The sequence below is a fragment of the Platichthys flesus genome, chromosome 9 (genome assembly GCF_949316205.1).
Source record: "Platichthys flesus chromosome 9, fPlaFle2.1, whole genome shotgun sequence".
NCBI lineage: Eukaryota > Metazoa > Chordata > Actinopteri > Pleuronectiformes > Pleuronectidae > Platichthys > Platichthys flesus.
The window spans coordinates 1749906-1767250 of record NC_084953.1 but is presented as its reverse complement, the minus strand read 5'-3'; the positions used below and the strand labels follow the sequence as shown (position 1 = coordinate 1767250).

Sequence of the window (17345 nt, the reverse complement as noted above, 5' to 3'; positions counted from 1 at the left end):
AGTTAATGAGTGTTTCGGAGCGTCATACTGAGTTCACGCTTCAGGAGAAACGTTGCAGAGCGTTGAAGAAGTTCTGACCTCAGACCAGCAGAGAGAGAAGTAGGGTCACAGAACATCATGGTCCTCACGACTCGTTTACTGAGGGGAGAAACAACGAATTAAAACAGGAGGAGAAACTTGACACTGATCTGAGTTCACTGGTAAAATAACATTTTCTTCATCGTCAGAGCAGCAATGAATCTGTGTGGATGATTTAATATCTTTTTTACAAACTCTCTCTTTCTTAATCTTTGGTTTGATCTTTGGACGCAGCTCAACTCTTCTCACATGAGGATTACTGATCTAACAGGAGACGCTGGACGACTCGGACATTATCAGTGCTTCTCTGGTTATTCATTCACTCTCCTCCCGTTCAGGTCCAGACTCTCTTTCTGCAGGAGCTCCATTTGCAGCCTGGTGCAGCGCTTGACTCCTCGTCAGGGACGTTCTCAGGGAGACGAGCATGAGTTCCCTGACGCAGGTGAATCCCAGGGTGAGAGGGATGAGGACGTCCCCACAGGACGCTCTGCTGAGCCTGGCTGCTCGCATCACACAGGAGATCACACAGGAGGTCACACAGGAGATCACACAGGAGGTCACACAGGAGGTCACACAGGAGGTCACACAGGAGAGCACACAGGTAACTTCCATCTTCATCTATTCATCTGCTTCCCTCTCTGTGTCTGTGAGCTGGAGAAACACACGTGGTCTGAAATGAAAACTCAAAAGATGCAAAGACGCTAAACGAGATCCGGAGGCTGCAGCTTCTCACAAACCCATGAAACACAATGTGTTCATCACATGTGCTGCAAAGTAACTCAGTGAATTTAAAACATGTACCGAACTCAAGTATAAATCTCTTTTTGACGCAGTTTAAGTTTATCTGAGCGCTTCTTTTCAAAATAACTTAGAGAACAAATGAAAGAAATCTCTAACTCAGTTGTGCAGCACTCTTTGCCCCCCCGTCACCACCGATCAGCTACGAAAGTTAATAATCTGGGGTCTGTACATGTACACGTACACGTACACGTACACGTACACGTACACGTACACACACACACACACACACACAGGGGTGAGAACAATACCCTGCACCCTGCTCTACGTCAGGGAGGGTAATCAGAGGGCCATCCCTGTAGTGACATCTGTCAGCTGTTCCACCAAAGAGACTCCTCTCTAACTTCCTCCATGTTTCATTCAAAATCATTCAATGGTTCTGAAAAACACAAAAAACTGAAAACAGATTTGTGCGTCAGAACTGAGTTATTTCCTCGTCCTTCATGTCACGACCCGTCTGATTGGTCCGGTGACGTCCTGGAGGGGCCAGAGCCACAGGTTGAGAAACACAGGACTAAAGTAAACAGGTTTAAAGTGTAAGGTAGGTGGTGTTGACGTAGGAAACTAGAACATGGGTAACTGAAGAAGCTCAGATTCCATGTGAACAATCATTGACCTTCACCTCCACCGACCCAGAGACCAAACAGCATCTTCACTACAGAAACGTTTCCATTAACGTTGTGCTCTCTATATTATATATATATATATATATATATATATATATATATATATATATACATATATATATACTGTGTTTTTACGAATAACAAGTGTTGTCCTGCAGGGGGCGCAGCGATCCTTCAAAGAGGTGATTGACTTGACCTCAAGTGACCCCCAGCGAGCAGGAATGAAATCCATCTCCTTTGTTCGACAGGTGAGTTGAGTTTTACTTGTTGACACACTTTTTAAATTATTTTACATTTTTACAAAATCAATATCTTAATTTGTATTTATTTTTCACAAAACAGAGCATCATATAATATCATATAATTAAAGAGAGAGTACAGGGACAAGTTTGTGTTGTGCTTTTTCATTTTGTAACATCTCTACATCTGTGAAGAGTAAAAATCCTTCTCAGCCTCGTCGTGTCTGCTGTGACCTCTGTGACCTCTGTGACCTCTGTGACCTCTCTGTCCTCTGTGACCTCTGTGACCTCTGTGACCTCTGTGTCCTCTGTGTCCTCTGTGACCTCTGTGTCCTCTGTGACCTCTCTGTCCTCTGTGTCCTCTGTGACCTCTGTGACCTCTGTGACCTCTGTGTCCTCTGTGTCCTCTGTGTCCTCTGTGACCTCTGTGACCTCTGTGTCCTCTCAGGTGTTGGCAGCGTGTCTCTGTCCTCACCTGCTGAAAGACACCAGTCTTCCTCTGGACGTCAGGCTGAGGGCTCGGAGTCTCCTGGACTCCTGCGATGGAGGAAGTGTGGGTGAGGATTGAAAACATTAGAAACACGACTCAGTAGAATCTGAAGGTGAAGGAAACATCACGTCCTCTGGTCGCAGGCGCCTACACTCCCTCCGCCGGGCTGGCTCGGGTCCGACAGAGCATCGCGGAGTTCCTCACCCGACGAGACGCCGGAGCTCCGGCCTACAGCAGAGACGTCTACATCTCTGCTGGCTCCCAGATGGCACTGAAGGTAAAACCACGATGGTTAACATCTATTGATCAGATAACACACTGAGGTTTTACTGATATCTGGACGTGAGGGGAACATTCATTTAAAAGCTCTTCTGTGGGTACAAGGGGAAACTTATCCAACAGCAGTTCAGGCAGATTATAAAACATAGGTTCTCAAACTTTTCAGCCTCGGACCCCAAAAAAATAAAGAAAGTAAAATTAAAAACTAGTTTTTAAACAAATCACCAACGTGCACATTTAAATTGTCCTGATAATTTTAACAACTAAACCAGGAACCTTTTAAAATATGAAGAATTCTTAACAGACTTTGGTTTGTTACGGACGCAGCTCTGCTGGTTCAGGAAGCAGAGGATCATGGGTAATATAAGAGTGTGGCTGCAGGGGGCGCTGCTGCTCAGTTAAACGTACACGGTGTTGCTTTAAGATTCCTGCATTCAACAAACTTTGACGTGGTTAAGGAATTTATCAAACTGTCACAGTTCGAGCTGTGGACTGGAACTTTTCTGCTTCACTCATCGAACAACAGGGGGCGCTATGGCTGAGTTGAAAGTTACATATTGTTGTTTTAATGAGTAAAAACCTGCAACAGGTGGTTTAAGTAATAAATGATCTGTTATTATTTAATCAATCAATCAATCAAATTTTATTTGTATAGCCCATATTCACAAATTACAATTCATCTCATAGGGCTTTAACAGGGTGTGACATCCTCTGTCCTTAACCCTCAGCAAGAGTAAGGAAAAACTACAAAAAACCCTTTTAACAGGGTAAAAATATGTAGAAACCTCAGAGAGAGCCACATGTGAGGGATCCCTCTCCCAGGACGGACAGAAGTGCAATAGATGCCACGTGCAGGAGAACATCATCAATAATCAAAGTCTCTAGCAGCATTGATGAAGCACAGTCCATGCTCAGCAACCATCTAGACCACGATCCACCATCCAGACCAGACGCCACTTCAGTCCTCAGTCACCGTCCACCGCCGCCCACCAGGAGGACCCATCACAAGCCACCACTGCGGTCCTGGTCCACCGCCCGTGCCCAATGCCAACGCGACACAGGGTCCGCCACCAGCACCACGATCAGCCCACATGACTCAGAATCCGCCACACTGGATCCAACACCGCGACCCCCGGTGCGCGATCCACAAACCGTAATCCATGGTGCGGCCACAGAGGCCCTGGATCTGCGGGTGATAAAGCAAAGGGATTCCGGGGAAGGGGGATAGGGATGGAGAAGAGGAAGGAGAAGCTGGAAAGAGAAGCTCCGTGTGTCATGTGTTAGAGCGCACTAATTAGCTCTAACTATAAGCTTTATCAAAAAGAAAGGTTTTGAGCCTACTTTTAAACGAACAGATGGTGACTGCCTCCCGAACTGAAAGTGGTAGATTATTCCACAGCCGAGGGGCTTGATGGCTAAAAGCTCTGGCTCCTACTCTACTTTTGGAGAATTTAGGGACGACAAGTAGGCTTGAATTCTGGGAGCGGAGTGCTCTAGTGGGTTTATAAGGTATTAACAGCTCTTTAAGGTATAAAGGCGCTATATTATTAAGGGCCTTGAAGGTGAGGAGGAGAATTTTAAATTCTATTCTAGATTTAACTGGAAGCCAGTGTAGCGATGCTAATATTGGAGAAATGTGCTCTCTTCTCTTTGTTCTCGTCAGGACACGTGCTGCAGCATTTAGGACAAGCTGTAGAGTCTTTAACGACTTCCTGCTGGAGCCTGATAATAATGAATTACAATAGTCCAGTCTCGATGTAACAAAGGCGTGGACTAGTTTTTCTGCATCTTTTTGTGAAAGGACATGTCTAATTTTTGAAATATTACGCAAGTGGAAAAAAGCGGTCCTAGAAATTTGTTTTAAGTGACTATTAAAGGATAAATCAGGATCGAAGATCACTCCCAAGTTCCTGACTGTTTCATTGGAAGCAAGGGCAATGTCGTCTAGCGCAGCTATATCATTAGATAATGCATCTCTAAGGTGTTTGGGGCCAAGTATTATAACCTCTGTTTTGTCTGAGTTTAATAAGAGAAAATTGCGGGTCATCCAGGTTTTTATGTCCTTGAGACATGTTCGAAGTTTAGTTAATTGATTACTTTGTTCAGGTTTTATTGACAAATATAACTGGGTGTCATCCGCATAGCAGTGGAAATTTATCGAGTGTGTCCTGATAATGTTTCCTAGTGGAAGCATATATAATGAGAATAAAATTGGGCCGAGCACAGAGCCCTGTGGAACACCATGATTAACTTTGGTGCGCACAGATGACTCATCATTAATTTGCACAAATTGGGAGCGATCAGAAAAATACGATTTAAACCAGTTAAGGGCGGTTCCATTAATGTTAATTAACTGTTTTAGTCTTTGTAATAAAATTTGATGGTCAATTGTGTCGAATGCTGCACTGAGATCTAACAGAACGAGGACAGACACAAGTCCCTGATCTGAGGCTATTAAAAGGTCATTAGTGACTTTTGCCAAGGCTGTCTCTGTACTGTGATTGGCTCTAAACCCCGATTGAAAGTCTTCATATATATTATTTTCCTGGAGAAACTCACACAGCTGATTGGCTACCACTTTTTCTAAGATTTTAGAAATGAAGGAGAGGTTAGATATTGGTCTGTAATTGGCTAAAACCTCTGGGTCTAGGGTGGGTTTTTTGAGTAGGGGTTTGATGACAGCTATTTTAAAAGACTGTGGTACATAACCTGATGATAATGACAGATTGATAATGTTAAGTAACGAACTATCAATTAGGGGCAGAATGTCTTTAAGTAAGTTGGTAGGAATGGGATCTAAGATACAGGTTGTTGGTTTAGAACCTGAGATTAATTTGGTAAACTGATCACGGGTGATCAGAGAGAAGCTGTCTAAGTAATGGGTAGGATTCTCAGCCGTTTCTGAGATCTCTGTTGTTGGGAGGGTATTAGTGCCAATTGAGGGCAGGAGATGGTTGATTTTATTTCTAATAGTTTGAATTTTATCATTAAAAAAGGTCATAAAGATATTGCTATTTAGGGATGGAGGAATACTGGGTTCGGTGGAGGTGTGACTCTCTGTCAGCCTGGCTACAGTGCAGAAGAGAAACCTGGGGTTATTTTTATTCTCTTCTATTAGTTTTGAATAGTAGGCGGCTCTTACTTTGTGGAGAGCCTTTTTATATTCTTTAACACTATTCTTCCAGTCTATGAGGTTTTCAACATTGTTGCTGGAGCGCCACTTCCTTTCTAGTTTTCTTGATAATTGTTTTAACTCATTTGTCTGGGAATTATACCACGGAGCTAATTTACTATGTTTGACATTGTTCTTTTTTAGAGGCGCTATTGAGTCTAATGTTAATCGTAATGAGTCTGCAGAGCTATCGACGAGGTGGTCGATCTCAATGGAGCTCAGGGTTTTAAAGAATTTGTTGTTTATATCTACTGCTAATACGGGTTTAAATGTAATTGGGATTATTTCCTTAAATTTAGCTACAGCACTATCAGGTAGACATCTAGAAAATGAATTTTTTATTAGTGGCATATATTCAGTTATTGAAAAATCAAAGGTTATTAAATTATGGTCTGATAGAACTGGATTGCGCGGAAGTACTGTTAAATTTTCAATTGCGACACCGTACGATAATACAAGGTCAAGTGTGTGGTTACCACAATGAGTAGGTTTGTGCACACACTGACTGAAACCAATAGAGTCTAGTATTGAAATAAATGCTACGCTAAGGCAATCTTTATTATTATCAACATGAATATTAAAGTCACCAACAATAATAATTTTATCGGTCTTTAGGACTAAGTTTGATAAAAACTCAGGGAATTCCTTTAAAAATTCAGTATAAGCCCTGGGAGCACGGTAAACTACGGCAAATATGATTGGCTGTTGGTGGTTCCTTGATTGGCGTGGAAGACTAAGAACCAGACATTCAAATGACTTGTAGCTGAGTTTAGGTTTAGGATTAATTGATAGACTGGAGTTAAAAATAGCAGCAACTCCACCTCCTCGCCCAATTTCTCTAGGAACCTGTGAATTGATATGACTGGGGGGAGTAGATTCATTTAGACTGACATAATCATCAGGATGCAGCCACGTCTCAGTGAGGGACAATAAATCTATGTTGTAATCAGAGACTATTTCATTAACTAAAAGAGCCTTTTTTTCCAGTGATCTAATGTTTAAAAGACCACATTTAAAAGTCTGGGTTTCCTGTATTGTTTCAGAGGTTGTTTTAATTTGTATTAAATTTTTGTGTGGAGTTCTCGTTCTATTATTTAAAACAAGTTTGATTCAGTTTTTCTAAATTAAAACATTTTAGTGGATATAAAAGTATACTCTGAAGTGGTTTTAAGTATTTTAAAACTGTGAGATATTAAATTGTTTTATTTCAAGCCTGATCATAATCATCCATGTTCCTGCAGCTCAGTGGGATCATAATAGAAACAATGATGAAAATTAACAGATTAAAACCAAAGATGAACTGGAATAATCCTTTGAACACAGAATATGAAATTATGAACCATTATGAAGAAGCTGGTCTTGTTCCTTGTGGTGTGCAGCTGCTGGTGAAGCTGCTGGCCGGCGGGGAGGGGGAGACTCCGACGGGCGTGTTGACCCCGGTGCCCTCCCCCCCCACCCTGCCCGGGCTGCTGGACGGGGAGGGGGTGGCCCTGGTTCCGTACCGGCTGTCGGAGGAGCGGGGCTGGGCCCTGGAGCTGAGCGAGCTGCACCGGGCGCTGGAGGCCTCTAGAGGGCACTGCAACCCCAGGGCCATCTACGTCAGTAACCCGGGAGTCCCGACAGGTGAGGCAGCCGCTGGGTGAACGCCCCCGGTTTGAATCTCCCGCCTGTAGTCACCCCCCACGTGCTGATGTCTGTTCCCACAGGTCACGTCCAGGACAGGAAGTCCATCGAGGAGGTGATTCGGTTTGCTGCGGCCGAGGGACTCGTGCTGCTGGTGGACGAGGTGACGTCCACGTAAACCTTTACAAAGGATTTATAAAACTTTACATTTAATGAAGAATCGTTTAAAGGAAAAGTTTCGAGAAAACCTCAAATGGATCAGTATCACGTTAGAACATGAAAGTTTACTAAAACAAGATGTTTTTCATGCTTCTTCATTTCATCACAACATAAAACTCATCATGTTATAAAGCAAAAAGGTTCACATTATAAAGTGATTCATTTCTATTTTGTTATGTCAAAATAATATTTGAACAAGATGTTTTTCTTACTATAATGTGACACTTTTGTTTTTCATGTTTTTTATTTCATGTTATAGTAAATTTTTCTGGTAATCATGACGTAATAATTATCACATTGAAATTTCAACTGTTTTATGTTAATTTGTTTAAAATAAATAAGTTTATTCTATTAACAAGATCTTTTCAGGTCATTACGATTTATTCTTACGTGATAAGACATTTTCCAGTAAAATGAAAACAAACTTATCACATTGTAACGTACAGTGTCTGACGTTATGTAATATTTTTGTAATTTAAAAAGTCGGTTGTAATAACAAGATGTTTGCACGTTTTCATCTTTCATGTTTAAGTTTCAAGTTTAAATCCTAATCAGATTGCAATGTGATAAATCCTGAGACATTGTTTTGTGAAAAAATTCTTTATTTACACAATCATAAAAATATAGACATTTATCACATTAACATGAGAAGCATGATCTCAACAGAACTGTTAACTCTTTACTAACCAGTGGTCCTCTCTTGAACTGACCCGTCTCTCTCTCCCTCTGCAGGTTTACCAGGACACTGTGTTCGGCTCAGAGTTCATCTCCTATAAGAGAGTCCTGTTCCAGATGGACCCAGTTCACTCTGAGTCCGTGGAGCTGGTTTCATTTCACTCTTTGTCCAGCGGCAGAATGGGAGAGTGAGTTTTATATTCAGCTGAAGACTGAGGCTCGTTCTTCTGTTGTCGTGTTTCACTCTCACCTGAAGTTCTGACGTTTTGAAAACTAGACTATAAAACTTTTGAAAGGCTCATTAAAGCTTAAATGTGAAATATGACATGTTTTTTTAAGTCAAATTGTTGATAATCGTTAAATAAATATATTATTTCAACGACGGTGAAGCCCTGAAGTCTGAGGAGGTCGAGTTCTGAAAGGGTTTGTTTTTATTGGAGTAAATCTATATTTGAATGATAAGGCAGTAAACACAATCCCCCCCCCCGATCACTGCTTCACAGACTTTAAAACCACATTTTCAAGATGGCGGCGTTCGATATGGTTTGGCTTCAGTTCTGGATTTGGGGGGGGGGGGGGGGGGGGGGCAGCTGTGAGGAGTTAAATCTCCCTCCTGCGTTCCAGAGGCGGCCTGAGGGCAGGCTTCATGGAGGCCGTCAACATGGACCCGGAGGTGATGCACTACGCCCACGTCATGCTGTGCTTCGACATCAGCGCTCCGGTCACAGGGCAGCTGGCCCTGGACCTGATGGTCGACCCCCCCAAACCTGGAGACGCCTCCTATGACACGTACACACAGGTGACGCCCCCCCCCCTGGCCCACAGCCCCCCCCCCTGTGGTTCCACCTCTCACTGTGTCTGTTGTTCCGTCTGTTGCAGGAGATTCTCAGCGCTCGGGCCACTTTGTCCCAGAATGCACAGCGGGCCTGGAAGATCCTGAACGGCCTATCGGGGATCAGCTGTCAGCCGGCGATGGGCGGAGCCTACCTTTATCCCAGCGTGCGTTTACCAGCCGGGATTCTAGAGCAGGCGGAGGTACGGGTGTGACACCAGGACAGGAAGTGCTTTAGGATTCAGTTCCCAGGGAATCTACACTAAACTGCTGTTGGTTCAGTGGGAGGAAACACGACTGTGGGAAGATGGGAGGACAACTATCAAACTACTGGGACATAAATGATATGATATACTATTTAAAATGATTATTTATAAACTTAAAACTACACGACAGATTAGGAAAAACTTGGGAGGGTGCATTATGGATCACGGAGGAACCCACTGAGTCTTTAATATCACAAGATTTTTCATTGATTCTTAGAGAATTATTCATGAATCTTGATCATAAAATTCATAATTCTTATCAGATTGATTATAATTATAATTATTTGTTGATATGAAACAAACGTTTAAGATGTCAGGTTCAGAATGATTTGGCTTCTACTCTTCGGTGGTTCATCCGTATTTATACTGGATATACTGGTGTTACATTCAGAACGTTAAGTAAAGTATTTTGAAGTTGTGGAATAAGTATGTTTATTAAGTTTATTAGCAGTAAAGGTTCTACTTCCTGTTAGATGCTGGGGGTGGAGCCAGATGTTCTGTACTGTCAGAGGCTCCTGCAGGAGGAGGGCGTGTTGGTCGGAGCAGGTCTTCATCCTGGAGGAGACGCACATCATCTGAGGTGAGAGACCTTCATCCTCGTCAGGTCACTTCTGTCTGTGGACTCACCGTCTCTAACAGGCCTCCTGTCCCCCCCCCTCAGGTTGTGTGTCCTCGTCCCCCCCGACTCTCTGGAGGAGGCCCTGACCCGCCTCAGCTCCTTCCACCTCCGCCTCGTGGGCAGGTTCTCTCCCTGTAACCGTGTGAAGGAGAAAGACGAGCACGTTAATCTCAGAGAGAAGATCTGTCAATAAAGTTTGTTTTAGAGATTCTTGCATAGTTCAATTATTTACGGAACAAAATCACTAACACTTAATGAAATATTTATGTATGTAAAACGTTAATACTTTCATGACTTTTCACAAGTTGTGTTTTGTGTTTTTTCCAGAAATGTAAAATAAAACATTATTTGTAATCATGTCAAGTTAAATCATGTTTAACCATCTGATCATTTATGTACATACACAAATAACAAACTGCAGAATATCAGATATATCATCATAAATGTCTGACATTGGATTTAAACAAATTCAATGTGGTTCATCATTAATGAAATATAATGCCCAGATCAAACCAGGTGTACAGGGTGTAGTGTCAGGGGGTTGACCACAGGGAGGCAGTGTTCCCTGAGTGCAGTGTGCTGGTTTTGCTGATGATGAGGAAACAAACATCTGAAGAGTCAAACAGTCACCGACTCTTGACCGTGCAGGTTCCACCTCTGACATGACCGTGGAGCGTGATGAGATCTCCTGCAGGTGAGCGAACCGAACGCACCAGGAACCACCTGGAGCTGAGCCCAGTGAGCGGGCTGCAGATCTCAGGCTGTAAATACTGAGAGAGCTGCTGTGCACGGATCAGGACCTGACCGCCATTTTTCTTCTTCTCCCCCCCATCGTTCTCTTCTGTTCATTACTCCCTCCATACTTCAGTGGAGCTCAGTTCTGCTCATGCCACGTAATTATTCCACCCTAGTTGCTTGAAAGAGAGAGACAGAGAGAGAGAGAGAGAGAGAGAGAGAGAGAGAGAGAGAGCTCATTCCTCAAAAGCAAAAGGCCTAGAATGCCCCCCCAGGCTCACCTAGCCCTATGCTCGGCTGCAGGAGGCTGTGGGGGTATATACAATTTTCATATTATACTGAGTGTGATCTCTATATATTTACATGTCATTTATATATATTCATATTTAATTTAACACTATATCTACCTGTCTACTAACATATAAGTATAGTTTGTCCAATGACCTGCAGAGCAGCATCCTCCCTTTTGCTTCATGGGATTTTATTTTGTTGAGGAAAAGGATTTTCTCCAGTATATTTCACAAAGAACCATATTTGTATATGAGCAGTTTTTCTATCAGAGCAGCTGAAATGCTCCAATCAGCTGTTTCACGTTCTGAATCATCGTGTGAATCCTGATTGGTCCAGTGACCTTCAGGCTGAACTGGTTGTTGAGTTGTGTTTGTGCCGTGAAGCCGAGTCATGCAGACGCCACTTTTCATTTCTCCTCTCTCTGGTTTCTGAAATGTGATTAGTTCCTGGTGTTAATCCAATCCTGGCTGTTTGTTTGGCCATCTGCCCGCTGACCTGCATTTCCACCGCAGACACTCGTGCAGGCGGCTGCAGCCGATCTCACTCAGCTCCAACAGGAAGTGACACCGGAACAGAAGACGAGGAAGACGAGGAAGACGAGGACGAGGAGAGCGGGAGTCAAAGAGGAGGCGTTTGAAACATGAAATGATATAAATAAATGTTTTTATTCCAACTGATTGGACGTTAAAAGAAGAAAAGCAACTTCTACGTTTAATTTCCTTTCCTGTAAAAGCACATTTCATTAGATGCAGATGTAGAAAAGCCTTCGTTCATTTCATCTCCTGAAATGATCCGAACTCTTTGAGACGACTTTGCGAGTCATGTTGTCGTGGCCCTGAACTGCCACGGGCCTCGAGGAGCCCCCCCCCCCCCCCCACGTCCAGGAAGTGACGCCTGTGGCCGTGTGTGTCCTCATGGAAACCGTCGGGGAGGACATCGCTCCATCTCGACGTGTTGTTGTAATCAGAGACGCACAAGAATCACCTGTGTGTATTCTGAGGCCTTTTCCAATGTGGGCATTGAAATGTACAAGTGTCAGGACAAACCACACACTCACAAAGACACACACAGACACACACCCACACACCCACACAGCTCTGTGCCCTTATTACCTTGGCAGTGGCTGTTGAATGTGGCAGCAGGGGGTGGAAGGTGTTGCTGGGGGTGAGAGGTGCCGGCTGCCGTACAGCGCGGGGGGGGGGGGGCTGTGGCAGGTACAGCTGGGCCTCATGGGGACGAGTGACAGTGGGGGGCGAGCACCTCGAGGCGGGGGGGCAGGGGTCAGACAGTTAGCATGCTGCTCACAGAGCCTGAAGGAAAAACACAATGTTATTCATGTCAGAGGGAGACACGCCCCCAGGGGCCGGCTCGGGGTTCTGTCACAGGTCCAGGATCAGATTCAGTTCCACAGGTTTCATTGAGACAGAGAAGGTCATCTGGAAAAAAAACAGAAAAACTAACGTGGATGGATTATTATCTGGAAGGTTCCAGAGGAGCATCACAGAAAGAGAGAAAGTAACAAAGGCCTGAAGGTGAAGTTTACATGAGAGACTTTGATTCAGATGAGAGTCAGTGAGACGCCTCCTCTCTACTCCTCCTCTCCTCTCTCTTCCTCCTCTTCTCTCTGTTCCTCCTCTCCTCTCTGTTCCTCCTCCTCTCCTCTCTGTTCCTCCTCCTCTCCTCTCTGTTTCTCCTCAACTCTCTCTTCCTCCTCTCCTCTCTGTTCCTCCTCTTCTCTCTGTTCCTCCTCTCCTCTCTCTTCCTCCTCCTCTCTCTTCCTCCTCCTCTCCTCTCTGTTCCTCCTCTCCTCTCTCTTCCTCCTCCTCTCCTCTCTGTTCCTCCTCCTCTCCTCTCTGTTCCTCCTCCTCTCCTCTCTGTTCCTCCTCAACTCTCTCTTCCTCCTCTCCTCTCTGTTCCTCTTCTCTCTTCCTCCTCCTCTCCTCTCTGTTCCTCCTCTTTCTCCTCCTCCTCTCCTCTCTGTTCCTATTCTCTCTACTCCTCCTCTCCTCTCTGTTCCTCCTCCTCTCCTCTCTGTTCCTCCTCTCTCTCCTCCTCTCCTCTCTGTTCCTCCTCTCCTCTCTGTTCCTCCTCTCCTCTCTGTTCCTCCTCCTCTCCTCTCTGTTCCTCCTCTCTCTCCTCCTCCTCTCCTCTCTGTTCCTCCTCTCTGTTCCTCCTCCTCTCCTCTCTGTTGCTCCTCCCGGCCTCTATCTGCTCCTCCTCAGTGAAATGGTGTCTCTTTCACATAATGTTTCCCTGAGGATGTTTTAGGCTTCATACATTTCCACCTCATTTACTCCTCCTGCCTGTGGGACTGTGTGTGTGTGTGTGTGTGTGTGTGTGTGGATGTGTGTCTGCGGTTGTTGTGGTTGAAAAATGATTGTCCTCAGGGCGTAAGATGTGTGTAACTGTGTGTTGGTAAATGACATCGACACATCTATAAAAAAAGAAAAGTGCCTGATGCAGACGAGTGATTCAGACCAAACAACCTGAGGATGATGAGGGTGATTCACAAGTCTTCATCTCTAACAAGTCTTCATCTCTAGTTAACAAGTCTTCACCTCTAGTTAACAAGTCTTCATCTCTAGATAACAAGTCTTCATCCCTAGTTAACAAGTCCTTGTCTCTAGTTATCAGGTCCTTGTCTCTAGTTATCAAGTCCTTGTCTCTAGTTATCATGTCCTTGTCTCTAGTTATCAGGTCCTCCTCTCTAGTTATCATGTCCTTGTCTCTAGTTATCAGGTACTTGTCTCCAGTTATCAGGTCCTCCTCTCTAGTTATCAGGTCCTTGTCTCTAGTTATCAGGTCCTAGTCTCTAGTTATCAGGTCCTCCTCTCTAGTTATCATGTCCTTGTCTCTAGTTATCAAGTCCTCGTCTCTAGATATCAACTCCTCCTCTCTAGTTATCAAGTCCTTGTCTCCAGTTATCAGGTCCTTGTCTCTAGTTATCAGGTCCTTGTCTCTAGTTATCAAGTCCTCGTCTCTAGATATCAACTCCTCCTCTCTAGTTATCAAGTCCTTGTCTCCAGTTATCAGGTCCTTGTCTCCAGTTATCAGGTCCTTGTCTCTAGTTATCAGGTCCTTGTCTCTAGTTATGAGGTCCTCATCTCTAGTTATCAGGTCCTTGTCTCTAGTTATCAGGTCCTTGTCTCTAGTTATCAGGTCCTCATCTCTAGTTATCAGGTCCTTGTCTCTAGTTATCAGGTCCTTGTCTCTAGTTATCAGGTCCTCCTCTCTAGTTATCATGTCCTTGTCTCTAGTTATCAGGTCCTCCTCTCTAGTTATCAGGTCCTTGTCTCTAGATATCAACTCCTCCTCTCTAGTTATCAGGTCCTTGTCTCTAGTTATCAGGTCCTTGTTTCTAGTTATCAGGTCCTCATCTCTAGTTATCAGGTCCTTGTCTCTAGTTATCAGGTCCTTGTCTCTAGTTATCAGGTCCTCCTCTCTAGTTATCATGTCCTTGTCTCTAGTTATCAGGTACTTGTCTCCAGTTATCAGGTCCTTGTCTCTCTAGTTATCAGGTCCTTGTCTCTAGTTATCAGGTCCATGTCTCTAGTTATCAGGTCCATGTCTCTAGTTATCATGTCCTTGTCTCTCTAGTTATCAGGTCCTTGTTTCCAGTTATCAGGTCCTCCTCTCTAGTTATCAGGTCCTTGTCTCTAGATATCAACTCCTCCTCTCTAGTTACCAGGTCCTTGTCTCTAGTTATCAGGTCCTTGTCTCTAGTTATCAGGTCCTCATCTCTAGTTATCAGGTCCTTGTCTCTAGTTATCAGGTCCTTGTCTCTAGTTATCAGGTCCTTGTCTCTAGTTATCAGGTCCTTGTCTCTAGTTATCAGGTCCTCATCTCTAGTTATCAGGTCCTTGTCTCTAGTTATCAGGTCCTTGTCTCTAGTTATCAGGTCCTCTTCTCTAGTTATCAGGTCCTTGTCTCTAGTTATCAGGTCCTCCTCTCTAGTTATCAGGTCCTTGTCTCTAGTTATCAGGTCCTCATCTCTAGTTATCAGGTCCTTGTCTCTAGTTATCAGGTCCTTGTCTCTAGTTATCAGGTCCTCTTCTCTAGTTATCAGGTCCTTGTCTCTAGTTATCAGGTCCTCATCTCTAGTTATCAGGTACTTGTCTCCAGTTATCAGGTCCTCCTCTCTAGTTATCAGGTCCTTGTCTCTAGTTATCAGGTCCTCATCTCTAGTTATCAGGTCCTTGTCTCTAGTTATCAGGTCCTTGTCTCTAGTTATCAGGTACTTGTCTCCAGTTATCAGGTCCTCCTCTCTAGTTATCAGGTCCTTGTCTCTAGATATCAACTCCTCCTCACTAGTTATCAGGTCCTTGTCTCTAGTTATCAAGTCCTCGTCTCTAGATATCAACTCCTCCTCTCTAGTTATCAGGTCCTTGTCTCTAGTTATCAGGTCCTTGTCTCTAGTTATCAGGTCCTCATCTCTAGTTATCAGGTCCTTGTCTCTAGTTATCAGGTCCTTGTCTCTAGTTATCAGGTCCTCCTCTCTAGTTATCATGTCCTTGTCTCTAGTTATCAAGTCCTTGTCTCCAGTTATCAGGTCCTTGTCTCCAGTTATCAGGTCCTTGTCTCTAGTTATCAGGTCCTTGTCTCTAGTTATGAGGTCCTCATCTCTAGTTATCAGGTCCTTGTCTCTAGTTATCAGGTCCTTGTCTCTAGTTATCAGGTCCTCTTCTCTAGTTATCAGGTCCTTGTCTCTAGTTATCAGGTACTTGTCTCCAGTTTTCAGGTCCTCCTCTCTAGTTATCAGGTCCTTGTCTCTTGTTATCAGGTCCTCATCTCTAGTTATCAGGTCCTTGTCTCTAGTTATCAGGTCCTTGTCTCTAGTTATCAACTCCTCCTCTCTAGTTATCAGGTCCTTGTCTCTAGTTATCAGGTCCTTGTCTCCAGTTATCAGGTCCTTGTCTCTCTAGTTATCAGGTCCTTGTCTCTAGTTATCAGGTCCATGTCTCTAGTTATCAGGTCCATGTCTCTAGTTATCAGGTCCTTGTCTCTAGTTATCAGGTCCTTGTTTCTAGTTATCAGGTCCTTGTCTCCAGTTATCAGGTCCTTGTCTCTCTAGTTATCAGGTCCTTGTCTCTAGTTATCAGGTCCATGTCTCTAGTTATCAGGTCCTCATCTCTCTCAGAGGACACATGGTCTTTCTCATCCCACAGTGTGATTGAGTGTTTCCTCTGGGGGCGTTGAACCCAGACTGGAAACACGGGGACATGAAGCTGCAGCTCAGTGAGCGTGAGGGTCAGACCTTTAACAACCGGACGTAAAACAACATCCATTAATTCATTTAACGCTCTTAAGAAGATGAACGGGCCTGAGTGTGTGGTTCAGAACTCTGATCCCGTCCTGGTTTGGATCCGACTCTGTGCTGAGCAACAGTGAAATGTGTATTTATACACAGAACTTTGTATTTATACACAGCATCAGAAGCAGCCTCACACGTCATTAGGCTTTGTTTGTCACTCCTCCCGCTGGTCACCATCGATTACCACCATGAACAGCTCCAGGTCGACTGGAACCTGGACTCGAACACACGGTGCTGCTCCTCCTCTATGTTCTCCTCAGAGCACACAAGTGAGTCACACACTCACACTCACACACTCTCACACTCACACACTCTCACACTCACACACTCACACACACTCACACACTCTCACAGTGCGATGCTGTGAAGTGATCGTTATTCTCAAGGAGGTGATGCTCGTGGGTTACCATGGTGATAAGTGAACTGTAGGTGCTGCAGGACAAAGTGTGTTTTTAAGTGTGTGTGTCTTTGTGTGTTTGTGTGTGTGTTTGTGTGTTTGTGTGTGTGTTTGTGTTTGTATGGGAGCAAATAAACATGTTTCAATGTGTTTATCATTAATGTGGATATTTTAAAGGGAGGTCCGTGACATTAACTTTCTTCTGATCCATATAAACTCTACACTGTCTTTTCTTTACAGAGTCTTGAATGAGATTCACACTGTGTCTGGAGGATTAATCTGAATCAGCAGCTTCTCGCACTTTAATGAACAGTTCACAGTGAGTTTTGAGCTCAGTGTTTATCTGTGGAGACGATGACACTGGTTCCCTCTCACTGCTCTTAACCCTCTGCTCTCAGGGAGAATCTGTAAACAGCCACAGTTCAGAGCCGCTCAGCAGAGAGCAGCTGGAGCCGGTCAGAGAGCAGCTGGTGGACAGGGTCCAGCATCAAGAGGCTAAAGAGACGGACATGTCCCTCAGGAGGTGGTGGAGACCAAACACTGAGTGAGAAGAGACTGAGTTCAACACAAATAAAAGCACACATGAATGATCATGTTGCTCTGGAGCCGTCATAACCAGGAAGTGCTGCGAACAATGTTGATGCTTGGTCAGCTATAAAGGAATTTAAACATTCTAACTGAGTGAACCTGTTTGA

At 44.2% G+C, this 17345-nt stretch overlaps 1 protein-coding gene across 1 annotated transcript; it reads left to right on the top strand.

Moving 5' to 3' along the window:
* Window positions 1-13: 13 nt before the first annotated feature.
* Window positions 14-10124, top strand: LOC133961148 (alanine aminotransferase 1-like). The gene is made up of 12 exons (XM_062396153.1): window positions 14-200; window positions 417-679; window positions 1661-1750; window positions 2190-2298; window positions 2375-2508; window positions 7062-7305; window positions 7389-7468; window positions 8257-8387; window positions 8824-8998; window positions 9079-9234; window positions 9771-9877; window positions 9959-10124. The coding sequence occupies exons 2-12, from the start codon at window positions 503-505 to the stop codon at window positions 10107-10109; spliced, it is 1554 nt and encodes a 517-aa protein (XP_062252137.1). The 5' UTR covers window positions 14-200; window positions 417-502; the 3' UTR covers window positions 10110-10124.
* Window positions 10125-17345: the final 7221 nt, after the last annotated feature.

Excerpts from the sequence above, each read along its gene's own strand:
- LOC133961148 (XM_062396153.1), top strand. The coding sequence starts at position 503 with ATGAGTTCCCTGACGCAGGTGAATCCCAGGGTGAGAGGGATGAGGACG. Across the intron at positions 680-1,660 it reads TCACACAGGAGAGCACACAG|GGGGCGCAGCGATCCTTCAA; the intron begins GTAACTTCCATC and ends GTTGTCCTGCAG. Across the intron at positions 1,751-2,189 it reads CCATCTCCTTTGTTCGACAG|GTGTTGGCAGCGTGTCTCTG; the intron begins GTGAGTTGAGTT and ends GTGTCCTCTCAG.